This window comes from Cavia porcellus, unplaced genomic scaffold (assembly GCF_034190915.1).
Source record: "Cavia porcellus strain 051 isolate PalLab524CR breed Dunkin Hartley unplaced genomic scaffold, mCavPor4.1 scaffold_28, whole genome shotgun sequence".
In the NCBI taxonomy this organism is placed as follows: Eukaryota; Metazoa; Chordata; class Mammalia; order Rodentia; family Caviidae; genus Cavia; species Cavia porcellus.
In genome coordinates this window covers 44,423,009-44,444,221 of record NW_026947511.1, presented here as the reverse complement: position 1 = coordinate 44,444,221, position 21,213 = coordinate 44,423,009, and the positions used below count along the sequence as shown (strand labels likewise).

The window sequence follows — 21,213 nt, the reverse complement described above, 5'->3', positions numbered from 1 at the left end:
GAGCTTGTATGAGCCGAGTCCTGGGCCTGTGTGTGAGTGACTGTTTTGTTGACAGTCCTAGGTTTATTTTTCTTTAGTCTTGAAAATGCTGCTCCCTTACATTTTGCACACAGTGCCATTGAAACATCTGCTGTCAGTCTGACTCCTGTTCTTTTATCTATATCACTGTGTGTCTTCTGCTTCGTTCTGAACGCTTCTTATAACATTCTTTGTCCTTAATGTTTTTCTGAATGTTTGTTCACTCTTTTTCTCCAACTGTATTTGTTGTGACATTTAACTCACCTATTGTATTCCTAATCTATTTTAATTTTCATCCCTAAATTGCGCTTATTCTTTTAATAATCTTCTTGTTCTTGTTTAATATTAGCATGGCAGGTGCTTATGCCGCTGAGCTAAATCCCCAGCCTCCAAAAAATTGTTTTTACCCCACAATCATGATGTGCTTCTGACCTGGGTCTGCTCTACTTCCACACACACTGCGATTAAAATAGTCACTGCGCCCCATCCAGCCTTCCCTCAGGTATCCCTCCAGGGCTTCTCACCCTTCTCTCTCCTTTTCTCATCTCTGTTCCTCTGGAGCCAGAGATAAGAATCAAATCAATTCAGCATTTTGGTCCCAACCTAAATCTCCAGGCCACATATCTGCATTTAAGCAAACTCTGACCTTTTAGCCTCCTCATCCTGGTTATCAGTTCCTGGCAGGCAGAATCTCATTGGCTCGGCTTAGCCTGCCTGGTGGGATCAGCTGAGGACCGGGATTGGGTGATATTTTTGGAAGCAAAGGGAAGAGGGAGGATGGTCCACATCAAATTTATATTTCAAGAAAAACAGACAGTGGATTTATCATGGAGCATTTTTATTGGATTTTTTTTTTTTTTTTTAATATAGGGAAAGGGCCTGATTTTTAATGCTTTGTGGGTCTTTTTGTTTTTTGTTTTTGTTTTTGGTTCCGGGGTGCACACCCATGGGTCCTCTCATATTAAGCCACATTTCCAGGCCTTTTGTTTTTGTCTTGAGACAGGGTCCCACTAAGCTGCCCAGGTGGGACTCAGAGCTTGTGATCTCCTCCCTCAGTGTCCCTCAGTGCTGAGATTATGGGTGTGCACCGCTGCACCTGGCTTCAGAGGGCTAAAGGGGAGGTAAAGCACATTTCACCAGAGCCGTTACGCAGCTGTTTCAGATGATTTATACCCAGGCACCTAGCGTCTGGCTTCTTTGGTTAGCGACACGACCTGCTCTGTTGAGCACCTTCCTCTTTTTATTTCCTTGGGGTTTTTTTACGATGGGGTCTTGCAGTGTGGACCTCCTGCACTCAAAGGAGCCTCTTCCTCAGCCTCCTGCGTAGCTGGGATTACAGGCACATCGTGTCTAACTTCGTTAATTTCCGTGACTACTGACCTGGTGTCATGAAATGGTGTCACAACAGTGGGGCCAACACCTGTTACCAAATGCTGGCTGAGAGAAGCAGTCCGTCCCAAGTTTATTTCAGGAGGACGGTTTCCAGCTACATGTGGAAGATAGTATTGCAGTCAATATGAAAACTGAGCATTGGGCAACGTTACAGAATTTTTAAAAATGAAAACTGTAGTCAAAGCAATGTATTTCATTAAAATATAAATTTATAATTGAATAAAAGCGTTCCTAACTTTTAAGGATTCTTTTTTTTTTTTTTTTTTTTTTCCTGTTTCCAGTAATGAAATCATTCCATTTTACAGGTAAAATGAAAGGCCTGGCATTTATTCAAGATCCTGACGGCTACTGGATTGAAATTTTGAGTCCTAACACAATGACTGAAATGCTCCTTTGAGACGTCAGTGAGGATGGAAATAAGAATAGAAAAACATGACTCGAGATGCTCGGAGTACAGCAGCACCGAGGACCGACGGATCTGTGTTCCAGTTCAGATCATTCTTCCGTCCTTTTCCCTTCCCTCTTCAGTTCTGTTTGTTTTTGTTTTTTGTTTTTCCGCCTGCTCACTCAGTCTAGTTTTAAAGTACTGCTTTACTTTGTGACCTTGAATACAGCTGTGTAACTTTATTTTTTGGTAATAATTAGAACAAGTCCCTTCAGAGGCTGCATTTGCTGCCTTTTAACTCCGAAATATTACCTCTCCTTAAGTCTTGCTTTGAATCATCTTTTTTAAAAAAAAAAATTAACGTTTTTGTGGTGGCTATCTTCTGGGGTTTGAGTTCCTCAGAAATAGCTTTTCAGGGTGGAAAGTAAGGAACACTGAACAAAAATGAAGCTTCACATATACTTCAAACAGTATGAAGTGTTTATTTTATAAAAGAGAAGGTACTCTTGAGAACCGTTCAGAATCACACTGACAAGAAGACTGATAGAAAACTAATTTTTTAATTTATAAAATACTTTTAAAGTTCAAGGACTAATTTCGTTTATTCGGGAAGGAGGAGGAAAAGGGTAGAAAATTTCTGGATACTCAGACTGTTTCTCTGAGTGGGAATACTTTACTCATTTAATAGCATACTGTTTCTCATTTAATAGCATACTGTTTCTCATTTAATAGTCCAGCTACCCTATGAAAAAGAAAGCGGGCTAGCCGCGGAACTAACTTGAGGCAAGATCTCATCTTAGTGTTTAGCATATACCTCAAAATTAAACCTTACTACACCTCCAGCACTGGTTTCCTATTGTGAAAACCTGCAGTGAATTCACTGGTTGTGGTCTTTGCTCTTGGACCTGTGGCTCCATTGAAGGAAGAAATATAATTTTAACCCAAGTTTGCTCGAGGGACACCCCCTTATTCCTGCACAGGTGATGCTGTTACTTAGAGGAATCCTCTTTACCCAAGGTCTCAATCATGCCAGGAAGCATAGTCACTGATAATGTAATGTAGTTTTAGAAATCAGCTTAGTTAACTTGCCTGTGACAATTGACATTTGGTGAGTTTCAACAAATCAGAATGAGTTTGAAGATTTCTTATGGCTAGAAAATAAAAATGGCACCAAACTCTATGTAGAACACCTAAATCACCTGTCATGGTTGTTACATTGTGTCAACTTGAACAGTTTAGCAGTTTAAGAGACTCAGCACAGAGCCAGGGTTCTTTCTTTGTAAGCATCCTTATCCTATGCAGAGGAGGGCAAGGAGATTTTGTGAGTGCTAAACCTGCCCCAAAGGCTGGGTGGTGACCTGTGTACCATATAAAGGAATAAAAGAGACTGCTCTGCCCTCTTTCGCTCTGGCTGCTTTTGCTGGCTGCTGTCCTGAAGTGTTGTGCTGGTGCCATGCTAGCCTGCCTGGTGCCAGCTGACTGTGAACTGAAACCTACACAACTGTAAGCTAAATAAACCTTCCTTAATTTGGGGGTATTGGGTATTTTGTCTCAACAATGAGAGAAAAGTAACCAAGACACTACATTCAGGTTTTCTGTAGATTCTAGTGGAAGACCTTTGGGTAAGCCATGGCTATTTGTTGTTGTTGATGATGATTTTGGTTTTTTGAGGCAGGATCTTGCTCTGTAGTCTAGATTGGCCTTAAACTCCATGTAGCCCAGGCTGGCCTTGAACTCACAGCAATTCTGCCTCAGCATCCCGAGTGCTGAGGTTACAGGCTAGGCATGTACCACCATGCCTGGCTCATGCCAATTTTTCTTGCATTACTAGAAGCACTTTCCATTTCCTTTTTGGATGAAATGGAGCCACATAAGAAATTTAAGCAACTAGCAGTACTATAAAAACAAATAAATTTTAAATAAGACTTTTAATTTGTAAATTTCTATCTAACAAGTTCTTATAAAAGGCTTCCCTTAGAAAGTACTGAAAGGATTTGAAAGGGCTTGCAAGTTTGATCCGAACTGGGAGCAGCTGTAATTTTGGACCGCCTGGAACACAGAACCGTGGGGAGGGTGGGAGGAGGACAGTGAATAAAGAATAAAAGGTTGTGGTAGATAAAGTACAGAGAATCAAAAGACCGGGTATTAAAAAGTGAGTCATGGAAATTTTATGAAGACCAGCATCACATGTTAAATACTAGAAATACCGAACAGGAGTAAAGCAGAAATCCTGACCTAACAGCTGTCCTTTTGTCCAACAAGGCTGCAGTCATACAGTTGTCTGCCACTGAACTCCGCTCAATCGTTTGTCATCAAGCTGAAACTTCTGTGGGTGTGCCAAAAACGACTTTGCTCCATATGCACACTGCATAAGATACCCCTTGTGCCACAGCCTTCAGCTAGAGTTCATTTCGTTTTTGCCTCTTTTTTTTTTTTTTTTTTTTTTTTTTTTTGTCTTTTTAGTTTTTATCAGTACCAGGGATTGAACTAAAGGCAGGCCCTTATGCCGCTGAGCTAAATCCCCAGCCCCTTCATCTCATTTTTGTAATTTCTGTTCACCACCCTATAAATGAGCTCTTTGCAATCATCACCTCAGACCCTGGAGATTACTCCTCTGGGGTCCTCCAGCATCAATAAAAGTCCTTTCTTTTGACCTATTGGCTGTTGTTAACTCAGTTTTTCCTGCAAGGGGAGGTCAATTAGATTAGAAAGTTTAGTAATTTAAATCTTATTGTTAGGGAGAGAATACTGCTTGCTGAATAAATCTTGCCAAAAGGTAATTCTTACTAAATTGTTTTCTGGGCTCACTAAGACAATGTGTAGTCAGGCCTTGGTAGGAATAAGAATAATTTATTTCTTTTTTGAATTCATAAACTTTTTTGAGAAATGGTGATAGCAAAGGGCAAACTAAGGCAGAAGAAGTTTTCCTGTTTTTCCATGATGAGATGGCATTCGTGCTTCTAAAGCGTCTCTTCCTTCAGACTGTTAACAAAAACACTACAGAGGTCCCTTCCAGGCTTGTAAAAGATACGATACCTGCTTGCTATGTCCTCATATGACCAGGAGAAATGGTCTTTCATATCTTAGGAGAACACCAGTTCTACTCTCCTCAGGGCTCCAGGTTATGACCTAATTACTTTCCAAAAGCCCCATTTCCAAATTCCATCAGCACACTGGAGATTAGATTTAAACAGAATGGGAGGAGACACAAGCATTCAGACCATAGCATCGTATATAAACCTTGGTCGCATAACTGAAGGGGTTTCATCAGTAAAGATGCTGTTGGTAATAAGAAAAATGAAACAAAACAAACCTTACCTGATGCCACAGGCACTAAATTCTAGAATGTGTTGATAGTTCAAAAATGTCAAGAACTTCAGATTCCTTCCACCTTTCTCATCCTGTCATTTTTTTTAAACCTTTTTTTCTTTGAGCTGATAATACTTAGCATCTTTGATGCTTATCATCACCATCCACAGTGTCCTGTAGAACAACAATGTCCAATGAAAGAAAATAACTTCTCATTCCTCATTTGACTTTAATATGGACTAAAAAGCTTTTTCCAGCACTCCTTAAAATTCTCATCATGACCTGGCTCCAAACCTAAGAGACGCCGAAGCTCCCTGATGGCTGCATGGAGTTTACCACACTATTCCCAGATAATTCTGCAGTGTGTTTGAAATTTTCCACAGTAAAGTGAGACAATATATAGGGAATTTTTCAGTTAACAAAGAGGATACCAGGCAGGGGGGGGGGGTGCATGCCTGTAGTTTCCCAGCACCCTGGGAGGCTGAGGCAGAAGACTGCAAGTTCAAGCCCAGCCTGAGCAACTTAGTAACTTAGTGAGAACCTGTCTGCAGATAAAACCAGTAAAAATTGGGGGCTGGGGGTTTAGCTCTAGCGGCATAAGCACCTTCCTTGCAAGCAAGCGGTTGTGAGTTCGATCCTCGGTACCGATAAAAATGAAAAAGACAAAAAAAAAAAAAAAAAAGAAAGAAAAAGAAAAAAAGTAAAAATTGAGGGTAGCACAGTGAAAAGGCCCTGAGGTCAACCTCTGGTACTTGACCAAAAAAGGGGACGAGGATACCAATGTGAATTTGTGATTTTGCAACATGAATCCGTGCTTATAAATGAAAAAAGTGACGTGTGCATACAGGGGCGGTGCTCATCGTGCTCCTTGAGCTCTGCTAGACAGTTTTGCAGAATCCTTGTTTTATATGAAGTGTAAAGTGTCGGACACTTTGTAGAATACTCTCAATATGCATTTTCTGATTTTTGTCATGATCTAACTGAAGTAACCAGTTTAGAAGAGGAAGACCTCAGGTAAAAAGTGATTATCACACATCAAGGGGATGTGCTGTGGATACACCACTGGTGATGTTAACTGTGATCCACCAGCTGTGCGCTAACAGGGTGACAGTGACCACTTCCCCACAGGGGTATGGCTAGATTTCAGGGGGGAAATGAACATGAACCCTTTTGTAAACCGCCTAGGATGTGTCTCCCAACATTCTCTTCTCAGTGCCAGCCTTTTCTTGCCCTAGTTTCCCCACTTTGGTAATGTCACCACTGTCATAGCTTTAACTATCATTTTCTGGGTAACATAAGGAGTTTATAAAGATTAAAACTGTTATAGAGCAAAGCCAGAAATATAATTCATGTATACCTGTATTTGGCCTCCATGTCATCCTAGACTTTTGGAACAAAAGTAAATAGCTTATTTTCTTTTTTTTTTTTTTTTTTTTTTTTGTCTTTTTCATTTTTATCGGTACCGGAGATTGAACTCACGACCGCCTGCTTGCAAGGCAGGTGCTTATGCCGCTAAGCTAAACCCCCAGCCCTAATAGCTTATTTTCTCACATGAAAAGCTTAATCACCTTTTGCTGTCTGTCTTTCTGAGTTCTCTTTTTCTTTTATGATCAGGGTATTTTTTTTAAATACCCTTTGTTTTTCAGGAGCTCGGCGGCTGCTTCATCTCCATTTCTACCTAAAGCAGCGGTTTTCACAACTTAGCAAGGCCACAGAAGGAAACAGGGTGGTCAGTGCAGAAGCCACAAGTCACAAGAGCCTGCACATCGCGGGATTCCATTCCTGTGAATTCTCCAGACTGAGAGTATCCATCGCCTGGGGCGGAGGGCATGGCGTGGGGAGTGCGGAGAGTGACGGACAACGGCAGTGAGATTTCTTTTTGTGGTGATGCAAATGTTTCAAGTTAGATGTTTGCACAACCCTATGGAACAAACTACTTTAAACAAGTGATTTATAGCCCAATGGAGATTTCATTACACACACACACACCCACACACACACACACACACACACACACACACGCAGAGGGCTTGCGTCACCCCGAGGTTTTCAGGGCGTCACCCCGAGGTTTTCATTCAGATTTTTTATTTAGTTTCTAAACGAAGCTGCTCCGGCTGGCCCAGCACTGCACCACAATAGTATAGCACTGTCCAAAAGCAACATAAAACGAGCCATGCATATGACTTTTTTTTTTAAAGAAAGCATAGGAAGATGTCAAAAATAAATTTAACTTTCACCATGTTTTAAGACAATATATCCAAAATATCTTAAACAGATAATCAGTTTAGTACACTTCCAAGATATTTTGTATTCCTCTTTGTTTGTGTGTGTGTGTGTGTGTGTGTGTGTGTGTGTGTAGACAAGGTTTCGCTATGCAGTTCAAACTGGCCCTCAGCTCACTATGTAGCCCAGGCTGGTCTTGAACTTGCAATGGTCCTCCTGAGTTCTGGGATTACAGGCATGAGCCACCACGCCTGGCTTCGTGTTATTTTATTCATACAAAGCCTTTCAAATCTGGTATGCACACCGTCACATTTAGACCACATCTCAAGTGTTCAGTGGCCACAGGTGGCTAGTGTAATGGACAGCATAGCACTGGAGAATTCTGTTTTCCCTTGAACTGGGCTGGAGTTAAATGTTATTATATAATGAAGAGAATAACATATCTTATCTCATGGTATTGCCGAGGACATGCAATGAGTTAATATGTGTAAAAATGCTTAGAACAGTTTCAGCCAGGTAATAGTGCCATCTATTATTATTTCTCTCATAATAGTTATCAAATGAAATGATGTCTGGCTCAGTAAATACTAGACATATTGAAAAGCTATATGAAATACTATTTCAAGTTCTAACATAAATAATTGAAATAAAAGAATGACAAGATTTTAACCTGATGGCATGGGATCGAATGCTTCCGGCTGGAAGCCAAGAAGATTTAAATAACAAGGAAATTAAAGGTTCGCGTAACTCGTAACTCGGGTGCAGACAAAGTATGGCTCCATTTCAGTTGGTACGATTCAAGTGAAAGTGTCATCCCTGCGGCCCAGGCTCTTTCTGTCTCTTCACCGCGAACTCCAATACCGGTTTCATCCTGCAGCTGGTATCTCTTTTCATTTTGGAATGCCTGCTAGTAACAATTCGAGTTAAATACTTCTGGATTTGCTGTAATTTTTCCGAGCTGGAGATGGAACCCAGAGCCTCGCCCACGCTCACCACAGGCTGTAAAACTGAGCTACATCTCCAGCTCTTGCCACCTTTTAAAATATTAATTCTAGTTCTATTGCATTGTAGCTAGAAAGCATACACTATGTGTGTGTTTATTTTTAATTTCTGTGGGCAAGCGTGTGACTGAGTTTTGCAGATATTCTTTGGACAAGAATAGTCCCCTTTTCACTGTTTCTTGTCCAAGGAATAGTATGTGTTTTGTTATAGAATACAGAATTCTGTTTAAATTCTATTTAAAACTGTTAAACAAAATTCCTTCTGAGCTTAAAGTCCTTCAGCATTATTAGTCTCTTTGGCACATCAAATTCTAAGAAACAAAATCCCCTAAATTAATTGTACTTTTATGAAAACCTCTTTGCAGTTTGGTGTTGCTTTACCTCTTAACCATGGGAGGGACTTTTATTGGTACCTTTTTCCTCCCAAGTATGCGTGTGCAGGGGGGATCAAGTCATTTACACCTTACTTTTGTTTTAAGAAATATATACGGCAGAGATGATGTTGCATGGTGGTCAAAGCCTATGTACGAAATGAGGGAACACAGTTATTGTCAAATACCTGGTTATTGTCAAAAATGTAGAAATAATCACAATGATGTGAAATTCTACATGTGTAAGCAACTATTTTGAAAATACTTTGAAATTTGCTCAAGTGGAAGAGACCTGTAGAAATATTATAAAAGTATTGCTGTCAATATATGTTACTACAGTTTTCAGAAAACATACTCGAAGATGGAGATATAATAAAATGTATTTATTTTGGTTTTCGATTAATCATAGATATCTGATCGATGTGTCTGTAGTCTATTAAAAAATCACACCTTTTCAAGAAAAAATTATATCCATTATCAACTAAGAATAAATTGGTTTAAGGAATTCTGTGACATAAAATGCTCTGCTTACTTTTAAAAATGTGTCATAGTTCTGTTTTTACAGCTTACTGTTGACAGAGTAAGGTAAATTCAACTACAAATTTTCCCATATATTTAATTTCCAATGCATTAAAAATTGACAGCTCGGGGGCTGGGGACTTAGCTCAGCGGCATAAGCGCCTGCCTTGTAAGCAGGCAGTCGTGAGTTCGATCCCTGGTACTGATAAAAAGGAAAAAGGCAAAAAAAAAAAAAAAAAAAAAAAAAAGAGAGAGAGAAAAAAAATTGACAGCTCAGAACATGGAGTTCAATCTAGTAAACCAGCCCTCTGGTATCAGGTCACCAGGGTCCCCACTGTCGTACAGCTTGAGTAAGTTCTTCACGGGCACTTGAATCTTGGTGAGGTTAATTGTTTGGGAAGGAACTGTGGATGCTGGCAAATTTCTGCAAAAGTCTGGCAGACAGCATCCCTGATATCAGAGGTGAAAGGCCAGTAGGCTTCTGCTAGCCAGAGATGAACCCAGTCACTGTCAAGTGCTCTTTGGTAGCCCAGGTGTCCACAGCCAAGTTAAACGTGGCTTCCTGAACAGGCTTGTAGACATGAAGATGCTTTCTGGGTAACCTGTGCTCGCGGATGGTTCTCCTGGGCTCTGACTTGTAGCTGATGGGTGGACCACGCCATATACAGACTTCAGGAAAGCAGACTCCATTGGAGGAGCGGGTTCCGGTTACTTGGCACTTTAGACATCTTTGCTGCACAGCAAATAATATATCTTTCACTCTTTCAGAACGTTGGATTTCCAGTCTTTAGAGCAGTAGGAGGGTAAATGTATATTGTTTTACGCTGTTGCAGAGGAAACTAATACATTTCTTCCTTTTTTTCCCCACAAATATGATATCAGGTCCTATACTGTGCTTAGCATCTAGCTTTTTTTCTTACTAATACATCAATTACATCTTATAGATCAATACTTATAGGAGTAGTTCATTTATATAACTGAATAGTATTCTGTTGCACAGATGTCTCACAACTCATTTATTCATTATTGACCGACTCTCTCATTGTTTCCATTTTTTTAAATTGCAAATAATGTTGCGAGGCGCGTTCTTACACATGTACATGTGGTTTACCTGTTGGCATTTTTGAGGGGAGGAAGGAAGAGACTCTTAGGAAGATCTATAAGTTCATTTTTAATTTTGGTAGACAGAAACAGATTACTTTCTAAGATATCTATAAAAATTCACACTCTCATCTGATTTGAATTTCCCTCAGGACACGTGAAGTTGAGAACTTTTTAAAACACTAACGTGGCAATTTGCATTTTCTAGTTTATACAATGCTCCTTCAGTTCCTTTGCATATTTTTTGCTTTAAGATTACTTTCTTTAAGGCTTTTTTTTTTCTGTCAAAGGTCTTGGAAATATTCCTCTAGTCTTTCAGTTATGTCTTTGACTCTACCCTCCTTCTACAAAACCAGAATTTCCCCTTCCCATTCACAGCTAAACAAACGTGTGAATCTAAAATGCCATCTCATTTACCCTCCCACATTGATTTTCCTCAGTAAAGTCCACATCCTTTCTGCATCAGGATTACCTTATTTATGAAAAACACCATGGTACCTCTTTAATAAGAATCTCTGGCAGAAGCCATCTAGATGCCTCTCCTGCCCGTATCATACTTCCCCCTGGTATTTTAGCCTGAAATTACTCTGCCCTGACTTATTTGTCTGACCCTCACATGACTGACATACCAGCACAATTCAATAGAACATTCTGCAGTAACAGGAATATTCTACATATGTCCTGTCCGATGCACTGGGCTCTGTGTTTACTGAGTTCTTGACATGTAGCTAATAGATCTGAGGAACTGACTTTTTTCCTAAGTACTGGGAATTCAACTGAGGGAATCTGCATTGAGCTCCCAGTCCCCTTTTATTTTTTTTTAAATTTTGAGACAAAGTCTCATTAACTTGCACACAGTTGCCCAGGTAGAGCTGTAAGTTGGATCCTTCTGCCTCAGACTCCCAGAGTGCTGCGATTACAGCCAAGCACCACCACACTAGGCTAGGAACAAAATTTTTAATTTAATTTAAAATAACCACCAGTCATGTCTGTAATCCCAGCACTTGGGAGGCTGAGACAGAGGATTGTTGCAAGTTGATGACTGGCCTGGGCTACAAAGTAAGCTCAAGGCCAGCCTGAAGCGTGTAGTGAGACCCTGTCTCAGAAAGACAAAAAAGACAACACTGAATCCTGCTTGTAGATCTTCCATGTAGCTTCAGTTAAAAGTGTATGTATGCTAATATATTCACCAGCAAGTACAATCAGCTCATTAATATGTGAGGTGGAAAGGAGTTTAAAACAAGGAACATGATTCCATATGCAGAGAGCTACTCTTTCAAATTCAGGCTTACTGGGAGAGAACACTAAGGGAGATGGTGAGAAAATTGTTGATTGGAGAACGTGGGACTTGAAGCTTTCCATTTATGCTTGTCAGCTATTATTTCGCCTACCCATCTTCCTCAGAAGAAAAAAATCAAGTCAATGACATTCTGGGAGGGGCAATAACATTAAAATTTTTTGAAGATTTGTTCTAGCCCTTATTTATCTCTTATAAAGCTCTGGAAAACTCCTCAGTCACATTATTTTATTTTATTTTTTTAGCTTTTCAAAGGCAACTTTTTACTTTCTTTTATTATAAAGAGGGTAAGAAACAGAACAAAACAGATCATAAGGAAACAATTTTAAGAAACATGGATTTCAAAGCAAGTCCACTGGAGATTTTCACTGTCTTAGTGTCTCTAGTTTTCTTCAAAATAGTTGTCACCATCTTCACACACTTTGAATACATATTGAACATTATAGAACTAATCTAATCATTACAGGATGAGGAGGGCTTTTTAGGTCTTCAAGACCTGACATTGGGGAAGACAATAATACTACCATAGTGTCTCTCATTCTCTTCGTAGTAGCTGTCCTTATCTTTACATATGCTGAAATTGAACATAAGAGACTAGACTAATATCAAACTGAACAGTGAATAATAGTATTGCTAGATTTTATATCATAATGCTACAGAATTAGCACTCGGTTTCTTAGTGTCTCTTCTTCAGAGTATCTGTTCATTATATCGTGCATTATATAATCTGTTCCCATAAAATGTTTAGAAATTCTCCACATGTGTGAATCTCTACATGTACATCTATCCTTTCTGTATTATAGGGAAAAACAGATCATAACAAGACAAAAAAAACAAATTCCTAGAAAAACATGAAATGAAAAAGACATATTAAACCACAATATTAGGTGATCTACAGTAGTTACTATGCTTTCTCTTGTTATTTTCAATAGAATTGTCCACATCGTCAGACATATTATAATTGAACATAGCATTACATAGCTATTTTAATAAGAACACAACATTGGAGACATTGTAGTACTTCAAAAGAAGTTAATAATCAAACCAGAATGGGTATTTTATTACATCTTTGTTGGGCGCAGGTGCTCAACATACCATACCCCACCCGGGACTAAGGACCACGCCAGCTTCCGCAATGCGCTACGTCCCTCTCCAAATTAGCCACCCCATAATCACTTCGTATTCACCACAGCTGAGTATATTAGCCAGAGCCCGCGTCTCATTCCAGCCCTTCCTCGTGGCAGCCCTCGTGGCAGCCTGATTGGCTACAGTCAGATATATAAGCCAGAACCCGCAACAATAAAGTTGGCAGTTCCTGTTACCCACCTGAAGTGTTTCCTGTCTCACTGGGGAGCTGCGCCGGTCACATCTTGTCATCTTCAGAGTAGTTGCCTCTGCTCTTAGAGTTGATACTATCAAGCATATCAAATTCAAATAAAATCAGTCAAGGTAAAACAGCGGTCTAACAAACCAGCTTCAAATAAGATCAGTCATAGTAAGACAATGTAAGTAATACAGGGCTTCAGTTTAAGTTAAATTCAAGACAGTTACCATAGTATAGCCTGCTATTTTTGGGATAGCTGTCTGTGCCCTCAAATCTAGTATGAGTAGACAGACCGGAACAAAATAAAATCAAACTAAACAGAGTGATAAGACTACTGTGGCTTTTAAATCCTGATACACTACTAACAATGTCCTCTGCCTTCCTTTTTTTTAGGCAATTCCTCACCTTTCCTTTTCTCAGGGTGCTTTGTATATTTTGGGTCCGCTAGCTCCTTTAGTTTTTCGATTAGGGGATCAACCCATTATCTGAGTGGTGCTGAACCTTTTTACCCCTGAGCTTGATCTTGAGCTGTACTCCTTTACTTACTAAAGCCACAAGGTTTTCCTTCCTTCTAGCTGTGTAGTTCTACACTGCACAAACGTGTCATAACTTTCCAACCTATCTGCAGCTGCTGGATGAGTTGTCCCTATTTCTCTCTGGTTCCCTGTCACATAGAGTATCGTTTTCTCATCTTTGACTTTCAGTTTATTAACACTCTTTCAGGTTATTTCCTATTCAGAGCATCTCCATGAATTCTGCCTCCTAATCTACTCTGCCTGTGTTTCTTTTTGTTAGTGTATATTAAAGATTATAGGGGCTGGGGATTTAGCTCAGCGGCATAAGTGTCTGCCTTGCAAGCAGGCAGTCTTGAGTTCGATCCCTGGTACCAATAAAAAAACTAAAAAGACAAAAAAAAATTAAAAAAAAAATTTTCTGCTATTATTTGTCCACTTGTCTTCTTCATTCCACTGTCTGCCCTGTTCATTGAGGCCTCTCTGCCACTGTTGCTGGAATCCTGGTATGTTTTTCTCCCTCTCTATAAAATGTCCTTCAGTATTTTTTGTAGGGTTGGATTGGTGGTCATGAACTCCCACAGTTTCTCCTTGTCTTGGAAACATCTTATTTCTCCATTAATTTTCAGAGAGAGTTTTTCAGGGTACATCAATCTGTGTTGGAGGTTATTTTCTTTCAAGGTTTGGACTATTTTCCCCCATGCTCTTCTCAGTTTAATAGTTTGTGTTGCTAAGTCTGTTGTTATTTTGATCTGCTTCTTCTCTCTGGCCGCTTTTAATATTCTGTTTTTGTGGTGGATTTCTGGGATCTTGATTATTATATGTCTGGGTGTAGACCTGTTTTGGTTGGAGTTGGTTGGAGTTCTGTATGCCTCATTTATCTGGATATCATTTCTTTTTTCCTATGCTTGGGAAGTTTTCCTTAATTATTTCTGTGAATAGTTTTGTAATTCATTTGTGGTTACTCCCGCTTCTTTGCTCATGTTTTTTATTCTTAAGTTATAGATCCTCTTGTTATCTTCTAGCCTTTGAATTGTTACTTCCTGATTCCTTGTTATTTTTAACAGGTCTTTTCTTTCAGGATCACACATTGTAAATCTCTCTTCAAGTTTCAAAAGGCTAGTTTTAGTTTCTATCAAGCCATTTTGCCAGCTTTCAATGGAGTTTTTAGTTTCCTGGTAATTTCTTTGGATCTGTTTCATGTATTCTAGATTTTGTTTATATTCTTCACCAAAGGTTTCTCTTCCTTTTCTGGGTTCCTCCACTCTTCCATCTGTTTTTTCTTGAGAGGTCTCAGCATTTCTTTAATTAATCTTTTTATATCTTGCCTCACTTGGATTAGTATTTCAGTTTTAAGTTCATCTATAGGTCATGAAAGTATTTCTTTATGTCCATTGATGTTGTGGCTAATATTGCATGATTGCTGCCCTGGTTTTCTTCTGTGTTTACCTCTCCTGGGCTTATTTTCCCAGGGTCAGTAGCTGGAGGTTTTCTCCTATTTTTTTGTTTTCTCTTGTCATGTTTCTGTTTTCTTTCAGACAGGTGTGTGGTGCAGGTCTCAGGCCCTTTCCGTACTGCCTACTGTTTTTCTGAAGCATGCTGGCTGGGGTTTTGCTGCCTTCTCCAGTTTGCTGTTATCTGAGGTGCGTGCAGGTACTACGGGCTAACTGTTCTTCTCCGAGCCAGTGAACCGGCAAGTGCCTTCAAAAACTTAAGCTGCGCTGTGGCTATGTCACAGTCACAGGGTTGAGACAGTTTCATCCCTGGCTATTGGGTCCCGACCAGGGTTGTGACTCAGCCCAAGCTGATCCCACCAGTCCTCTCTGAGCCAGGGGCAGCTGACTGATGCCACCGCAGCACCAGACTCTGCTCCACTCCAAGATGTCTTTCAGCCGGCCTCACCCGCCATGGGACCCAATTTCCAATACTCATCGAGAATTAATGCAGTTCTCCATCTTGGCTCCACTCCATGCTTGTGCCTTGTCCTCCCGCCAAGCGCTTGGGACTCACTAAGTCCTGTTATCAGCAGCCGCAGCTTCAGCGTGACCGTGGATCATGCGACTCCACGGTGCTCCCAGCACAGCAGGACGGGACTCAGTGAGCATGTCCGGCTTCATTCCTCCACCCACATTTTTCCTTTTTCTTCCTATTTTTCTTTTTCCTTCAGTTTCTTCCTGGGGTTGTGAGAATCCCTCTCCACTCATCTGGCCCTCTGCATGTTGTCAAATTCCAGCATCTGAGTTGTTTTTCCCAGAGAGGCTCTCACTCCTCAGTCACATTCTTATCCACATAAGAGAATATATAAGTTTTAATTCTTGCTTGATATGAGGGAAAGGGTTTGGGATAAGATTGTTGTCCTAAGCATATTTACTGTTCATTTCTCAGCTGTTTCCACAAACAACTTGACACGGGTAGTATAATCACACACAGCATGTAACAGACTATCGACAGATCAAAGTGAGAGAAAACTCAGATTTAAACAGAAAGTTCTGACCGGGAACCAAGTAGAAAGCAGATATGCAGGCCACAGGTACATGACTTTCAATCGGAATTTCATGCAGTGATGGTAAAAAGGGAAACACGTTGTTATGCAATTCACTTGTTTATAAGGAAGGAGTATCAGTTACTCAAGGATGACCACACATTTCAGGGTACAGTAGTCGGTTCCAGAAAAGTAAAAGTCTCTCTAGAAGGGACATAAAGTGATCAAATGCACATGAACAGCTTTACAGTGAAGGCAAAGGTGGGGTCTGTATATCTGTGCCTTCTAGAGCTCTTTACCATATGCAGAAGACAAAATACTCAAGCCAGGAACCACTGCATGTGGAGGTGAAAAATTCTGTGAACAAGCTCAGGACAAAACTGTCAGGGGTGCACTTTCCGGCTGGCTTCAGATGGACACAGACCGTTTGGAATTCAGCCTGAAATTTGGCAGTGGGAGGGGGCTGACAGGTTTTTGTAAAGAGTAAGTCACTTCATTTAGATCGTCACCTTCGTAGGAACATTCCTCCATCTATGACAGTAGGTAGACGGAGCCCTTGCAGGCTATCTGAGGTTTTCTTTAAAATTCAACTTTTTAAAGAAAAAAGTAAGTGTTCAAGGCTGTCAAGTTGTGTCATAAAGGGAATGAAATGTTCAAGTCTTGTTTCTACTTTTTTTTTTAAATTCACATTTGCTATCATCATTTAGAGATCAAAAGATTTTAAATCTGCTAATCCTGGAGGTTTATACCGTACCACTCTGGAACAATCTGCTCAGCTGAATACAAAGCACTGCACTCATCTACCCAGGCTGTCAGCATTGAAATGCCCTGCTGGAGAATGGTGAAGATGTCAAAGAAATCATTGGTTCACTCTGACTACAGAAAAAATATAAATAATGCTTTCAGGAAACATGGCTTTCCAAAAAGCGATTGGTCAGTAAATCTACCTGGAAGATCTCCTTGAGAAACAAACAAATCTGGTTTGTAGTTACTGGATCTGAGCTAATTAAGTTGGAGGATGCATACAGAGATAATTATTTTAGTTTCTGACACATGGTGAGCAAAGAGATTAACTAGATATTAATGTTCTGATCTGTCTGTACAATTATTCTATTGATCTAGACTTTCAAAGTCAGGTCGTACTGATCTTATTAGAATTGAGATTTTTATATTTAACTCATACAATTTAACTTGAAACTAAGTTTTTTATTTTAAAACATTTTATTTTTTCCTTTATCACTTTTTTCTTTGTACTGGGAATTGAATTGAACTACGATTTTGCACATGCCAGGCAGGCACTTCTGCCTCTGAATTATATCTTCAGCCTCTGAAAGCTATTCTTAGTTAGAATCAAAACATGAGCAATTATCAAAACTTGCAAACAATTTTAAAAGCAAGGTTTATTTTTTCTAATTTTAAAAATGTATATTATAAACAACTCAGAAGGTAAAAATTTAGGTGATTTTTTCCCAATTATTTATTTTGAAAAATGTCCCCAAGTGCTGTCATTTGTATCTGAAATATTCCCAAAGAACCATGTCCTATGGCTTGGTACCCAGTGTGATGATATTGGAAGGTGGTGGAATCTCTAGAGGCGGGGATGCCTTTAAGTCATTGAGGTTGTGTCCTTGAAAGGCAGTGTGGGACACTTGCCCCTTCCTTGTTCTTTTCTTGCTTCCTGGCCATAAATGGAGTGGTTCTGCTCTGCCACACAGTCCTATCATAGATGTGCTGCCTTGCTACAGGCCTAAAACAACAGGGCCATTCATCATGGACTGGAACATCTGAAACTGTGACCCAAGATAAACCTTTTTGCTTCATAAGGTGATACTCTCTGATATTTTGTTATAGTGACAGAAAGCTGAGTAACATGCCAGCAAATACAGATATGCAGGCCAATCCACTCAGGTACAAGTGCTACGGCAACAGAGCTTGGCAGACAATATGAAAAGAGACAATCAGCTGGTTATGCAATTTACATTCCCTATAAGGAGAAACACATCTGTTACTCAGGAGGAGTCACACCTGTCCATGGCTTTTGAACTCATGGAAAAACCTGTGTTCATATAAGGAGTACAGAGTGGTGTCGCATACAACAACCCTACAATAAATGCACTGGTGAGTTCGGCGAGCTGTGGTTTCTAGACTCCCTCAACACAGGCAAAGGGCCACACTGCATGATGGTAGTAGTCAGTCCAGAGATTCAGAGTACAGATACTAGCATTCAGCTACATGGATTGGAATCCTGGTTCCATCATTTATTCTTTAACTCTGAGTTATAATTTAACCTTCCTGTGACTCAGCTTCCTTATCTATAAACATTTTGATGAATACTATCATTTGCTTCAAAGTTTTTATAAGGCTTAAGTGAGCTAATATCAGTAACACACTTAAACACAGATAAAAGGTATCAGAACTGTAGTAATGCACATATAAAGTATCATTATTACTGCGAATGCTACAGTGTAGGCACATTATGTTAACAGTACATAGGAAGGGCACTTAAACCAACTGAGGACTCAAGGCAGTGTTTTCTGCAGAGACTTGTGCTGTGTCTGATTGTCAGTTCACTCCTTGACTGTTTTGACCTTGGGCAAATTATTTAAAATTTTCATCCCTCTGACTAAAACTAAGATGTTGGTACTCAGTACAAAAAGCTAACGCTCATGAAATTAGGTGAGATAATGTGACGATTAGATATCAAACCCTACCAAAGCATAGCGTTTATAACAATGAATACATTTCCTCTTGGATATGGTGGAAACATAAGTAAGTCCCACAGCTAAAGTTTATTTGTGGACATTTTGCCCATTACATGGTGTTAGTTTAGAAACAGCTGTATATAAACAGATCATAACAAAAACACCTGGAAGGAATGTTAAGTGATGTCACTGGCTGAACGTCAACTCTCCTGGTCTTTTTAACCCCAGGGTAATGCCCTGGCATATTTCTGCCCATGTTTGAGGGATCCTGTGTCTCCCTGGCAGTGCAGCAAAGGACAATACCATGACTACATTAAGCAGAACTGATTGCTTCTTCATCTGGATCCCTGTGTGCAGCCCTCATTTCACTTTGCACAGATTTTATTATAGTCTACAATAATTGTATTCAGTTACAGGACATTTATACCTTGCTTTAAAAGAATCTATGGCAACTAGCTATTCACCTATGTGTTTGTATCTGCAAAATATCACATAGTATTTGGATAGAAACTGTGCACCCATACATTGGCCCTGAGTGCTTTGGAAAATGATCTGAATAGGATTTTAAGTGTGATGTTACAGGCAAATGAATCTAATCTAAAGTTGGGGAAATTGTATTTTCTCCCTGATTGACTTTATCTATGCTTAGGGCTTAATTGAACAATTATAGTTAATGTTCTTCAAATCTATTTCATTTTTCAACTCAACCTCATTCCTCATTCATTGACCTGCATAATTGATAGTTTATTGGACAGTTTCCTCTGAATATGTAGGTTTTCTCCACCAGGGCACACATCGCTTTGGAGGCCAAATAAATTGTATCCTTTTCTAGATAAAAGAGAAAAAACAGAAAACCAACTCTCTCCTTAATTAGTAGTTTTTCTTGTAACAAATTACTACAAACTTTGTGATTTAAAACAATACAGATTTATTATCTTACAGTTGCAGAGGCCAGAAGTTCTAATAAATTTTCTTGCCTTCCCAGCTTCCACAGGCTGCCTGCATTCCTTGGATTCTTCTTGAAGATTAACCGTATAGCATCTTCAAATCATTTTGATCTCTGCTTCCATTATTGCTTCTCCTCCTCTGACAGTCTGGCCAGTAATCTAAGATAATCTCCCCAGATCCTTACTCACACCTACAAGGTCTTTTTTGCCATGCAGTGCAACATAGAAAATAGAGTAGGTCATTTTGTGGACCATTATTCTGTACAACACACCTAAAAAAGTTGGTATTTGATATTACACAGAGAGTTTCCTAATGTTAAATGACAGAATTAAATTGGTTTACTTGCTTTATAGCACTGAATAGCCCCCTATTTCCACTCTCTGCTCCTGGACAAGCAGAGAACACCAGGACAGTTCCCCAAAGACAAGATAGTTTCTCTTTTTAAATTCACCAATCAAGGAGGGAGTCTGGGACAGGCAAGAAGTCAGGTGTGAAGGAGGCATTGTGAGAAGTGTTTCTTCAAGAAACATATGCACATTTGAATTCATCATTCTCCATGTATTTAGTCATCTGCTAAGGAATGTTATCATCCTTTGGTAATCAGGTGTTCTCAGCTAGGAACTTAGGTTCAGATGCAAAACCCAGACTTATCTTTCTTCCTGTCTTGATAAATGTTATTGCTATCATTGTGTTACTCATGCATCCTCTTCTCATACTTAGGATTGACCTAGGGCCCTTGCACCGACCCACAGCCTCAGACCTTTTTGATATTTCATTTTGAGATAGGGTGTCACTAAGAGTCTCAATTGGCCAGTGTTGGTAAAGCAGAAATCTGACCTAACTGCAGCCATTTTGTCTAATGTAGCTGTAGTTATTTGGTTTTCTGCCTCTGAACTCAAGACAGATCACACAATTTCTTATCAAAGTGAAATTTCTGTGAATGTGTTAAAAACAATTTTCCTACATACAACTGTGTTCACCACAAGCTATCCATTATACTATGGCCTTCAGCTGTTCTTATCATAGCTTTTTTAACTCCCGCTTGCCATCCTATAAAAAAGACAAACTTCTTGTATTCAACGCCTTAGATTGGAGATTACTCCTCTAGGAGTATGCCAGCGTTAAATAAAATTTCCTTTTATCTCCTGAGCTCCTGGCTACTGTTGACTCAATTTTCCTGGAACACTTATTGCTCTTGCTTTTCTGCTTTCTCTCATGAGAAAGATATTTTACATACTGAATGAGCTTTATCTTCTAAAAAGTACCTTTGCATACATTATTTGTTCTTAGCCTCATAAGTCTCCAGTATTGGCTGGATGGGTATTAATCCCACTTACACTTATCTACATGTTATTTTATTTTTTGAGGTGCCAGGGGTCTTAGACATGTTAGGCAAGTGCTCCATCACTCAGCTATATCTCCAGCCCTAATTCCACTTACAGAATAAGGGAACTGAAAGTCAGGAGGGATTCAAGTGTTGCTCCATCACACTTTGCTGCCTCGGCATCAGCTGCATCCAGCTGCTTCAGGTCCAAGTGCTCGGAGAACCTCTTTGCACATCGCATAAGCTGCTGATCAGGCCGTGTCCGACTGCACGACGACACTGCTCTCTCCACAGGCACGCTGGAC

The 21,213-nt window shown here is 39.8% G+C and overlaps 1 protein-coding gene and 1 long non-coding RNA gene across 3 annotated transcripts in view; one reads left to right on the top strand and one right to left on the bottom strand.

The window, feature by feature from the left end:
• The window catches only part of Glo1 (glyoxalase I), a 20,002-nt gene extending 16,674 nt beyond the window's left edge, over positions 1–3,328 (top strand). Inside the window, exon 6 of the mRNA XM_003473677.5 lies at positions 1,716–3,328. Coding sequence (XP_003473725.1) covers positions 1,716–1,807 — 92 coding nt within the window. The 3' untranslated portion in view covers positions 1,808–3,328. The remainder of the gene's footprint in view (positions 1–1,715) is intronic.
• On the bottom strand, positions 1,919–21,213 carry LOC134473806 (uncharacterized). 2 transcript variants are annotated; one of them, XR_010044240.1, is made up of 3 exons: positions 21,025–21,213; positions 12,943–13,028; positions 1,919–10,329 (listed from the first exon to the last, which is right to left on the bottom strand). It is a non-coding gene; the product is annotated as an uncharacterized LOC134473806 (long non-coding RNA). The 2 variants fall into 2 exon arrangements; XR_010044241.1 differs by having other exon boundaries at positions 1,919–9,951.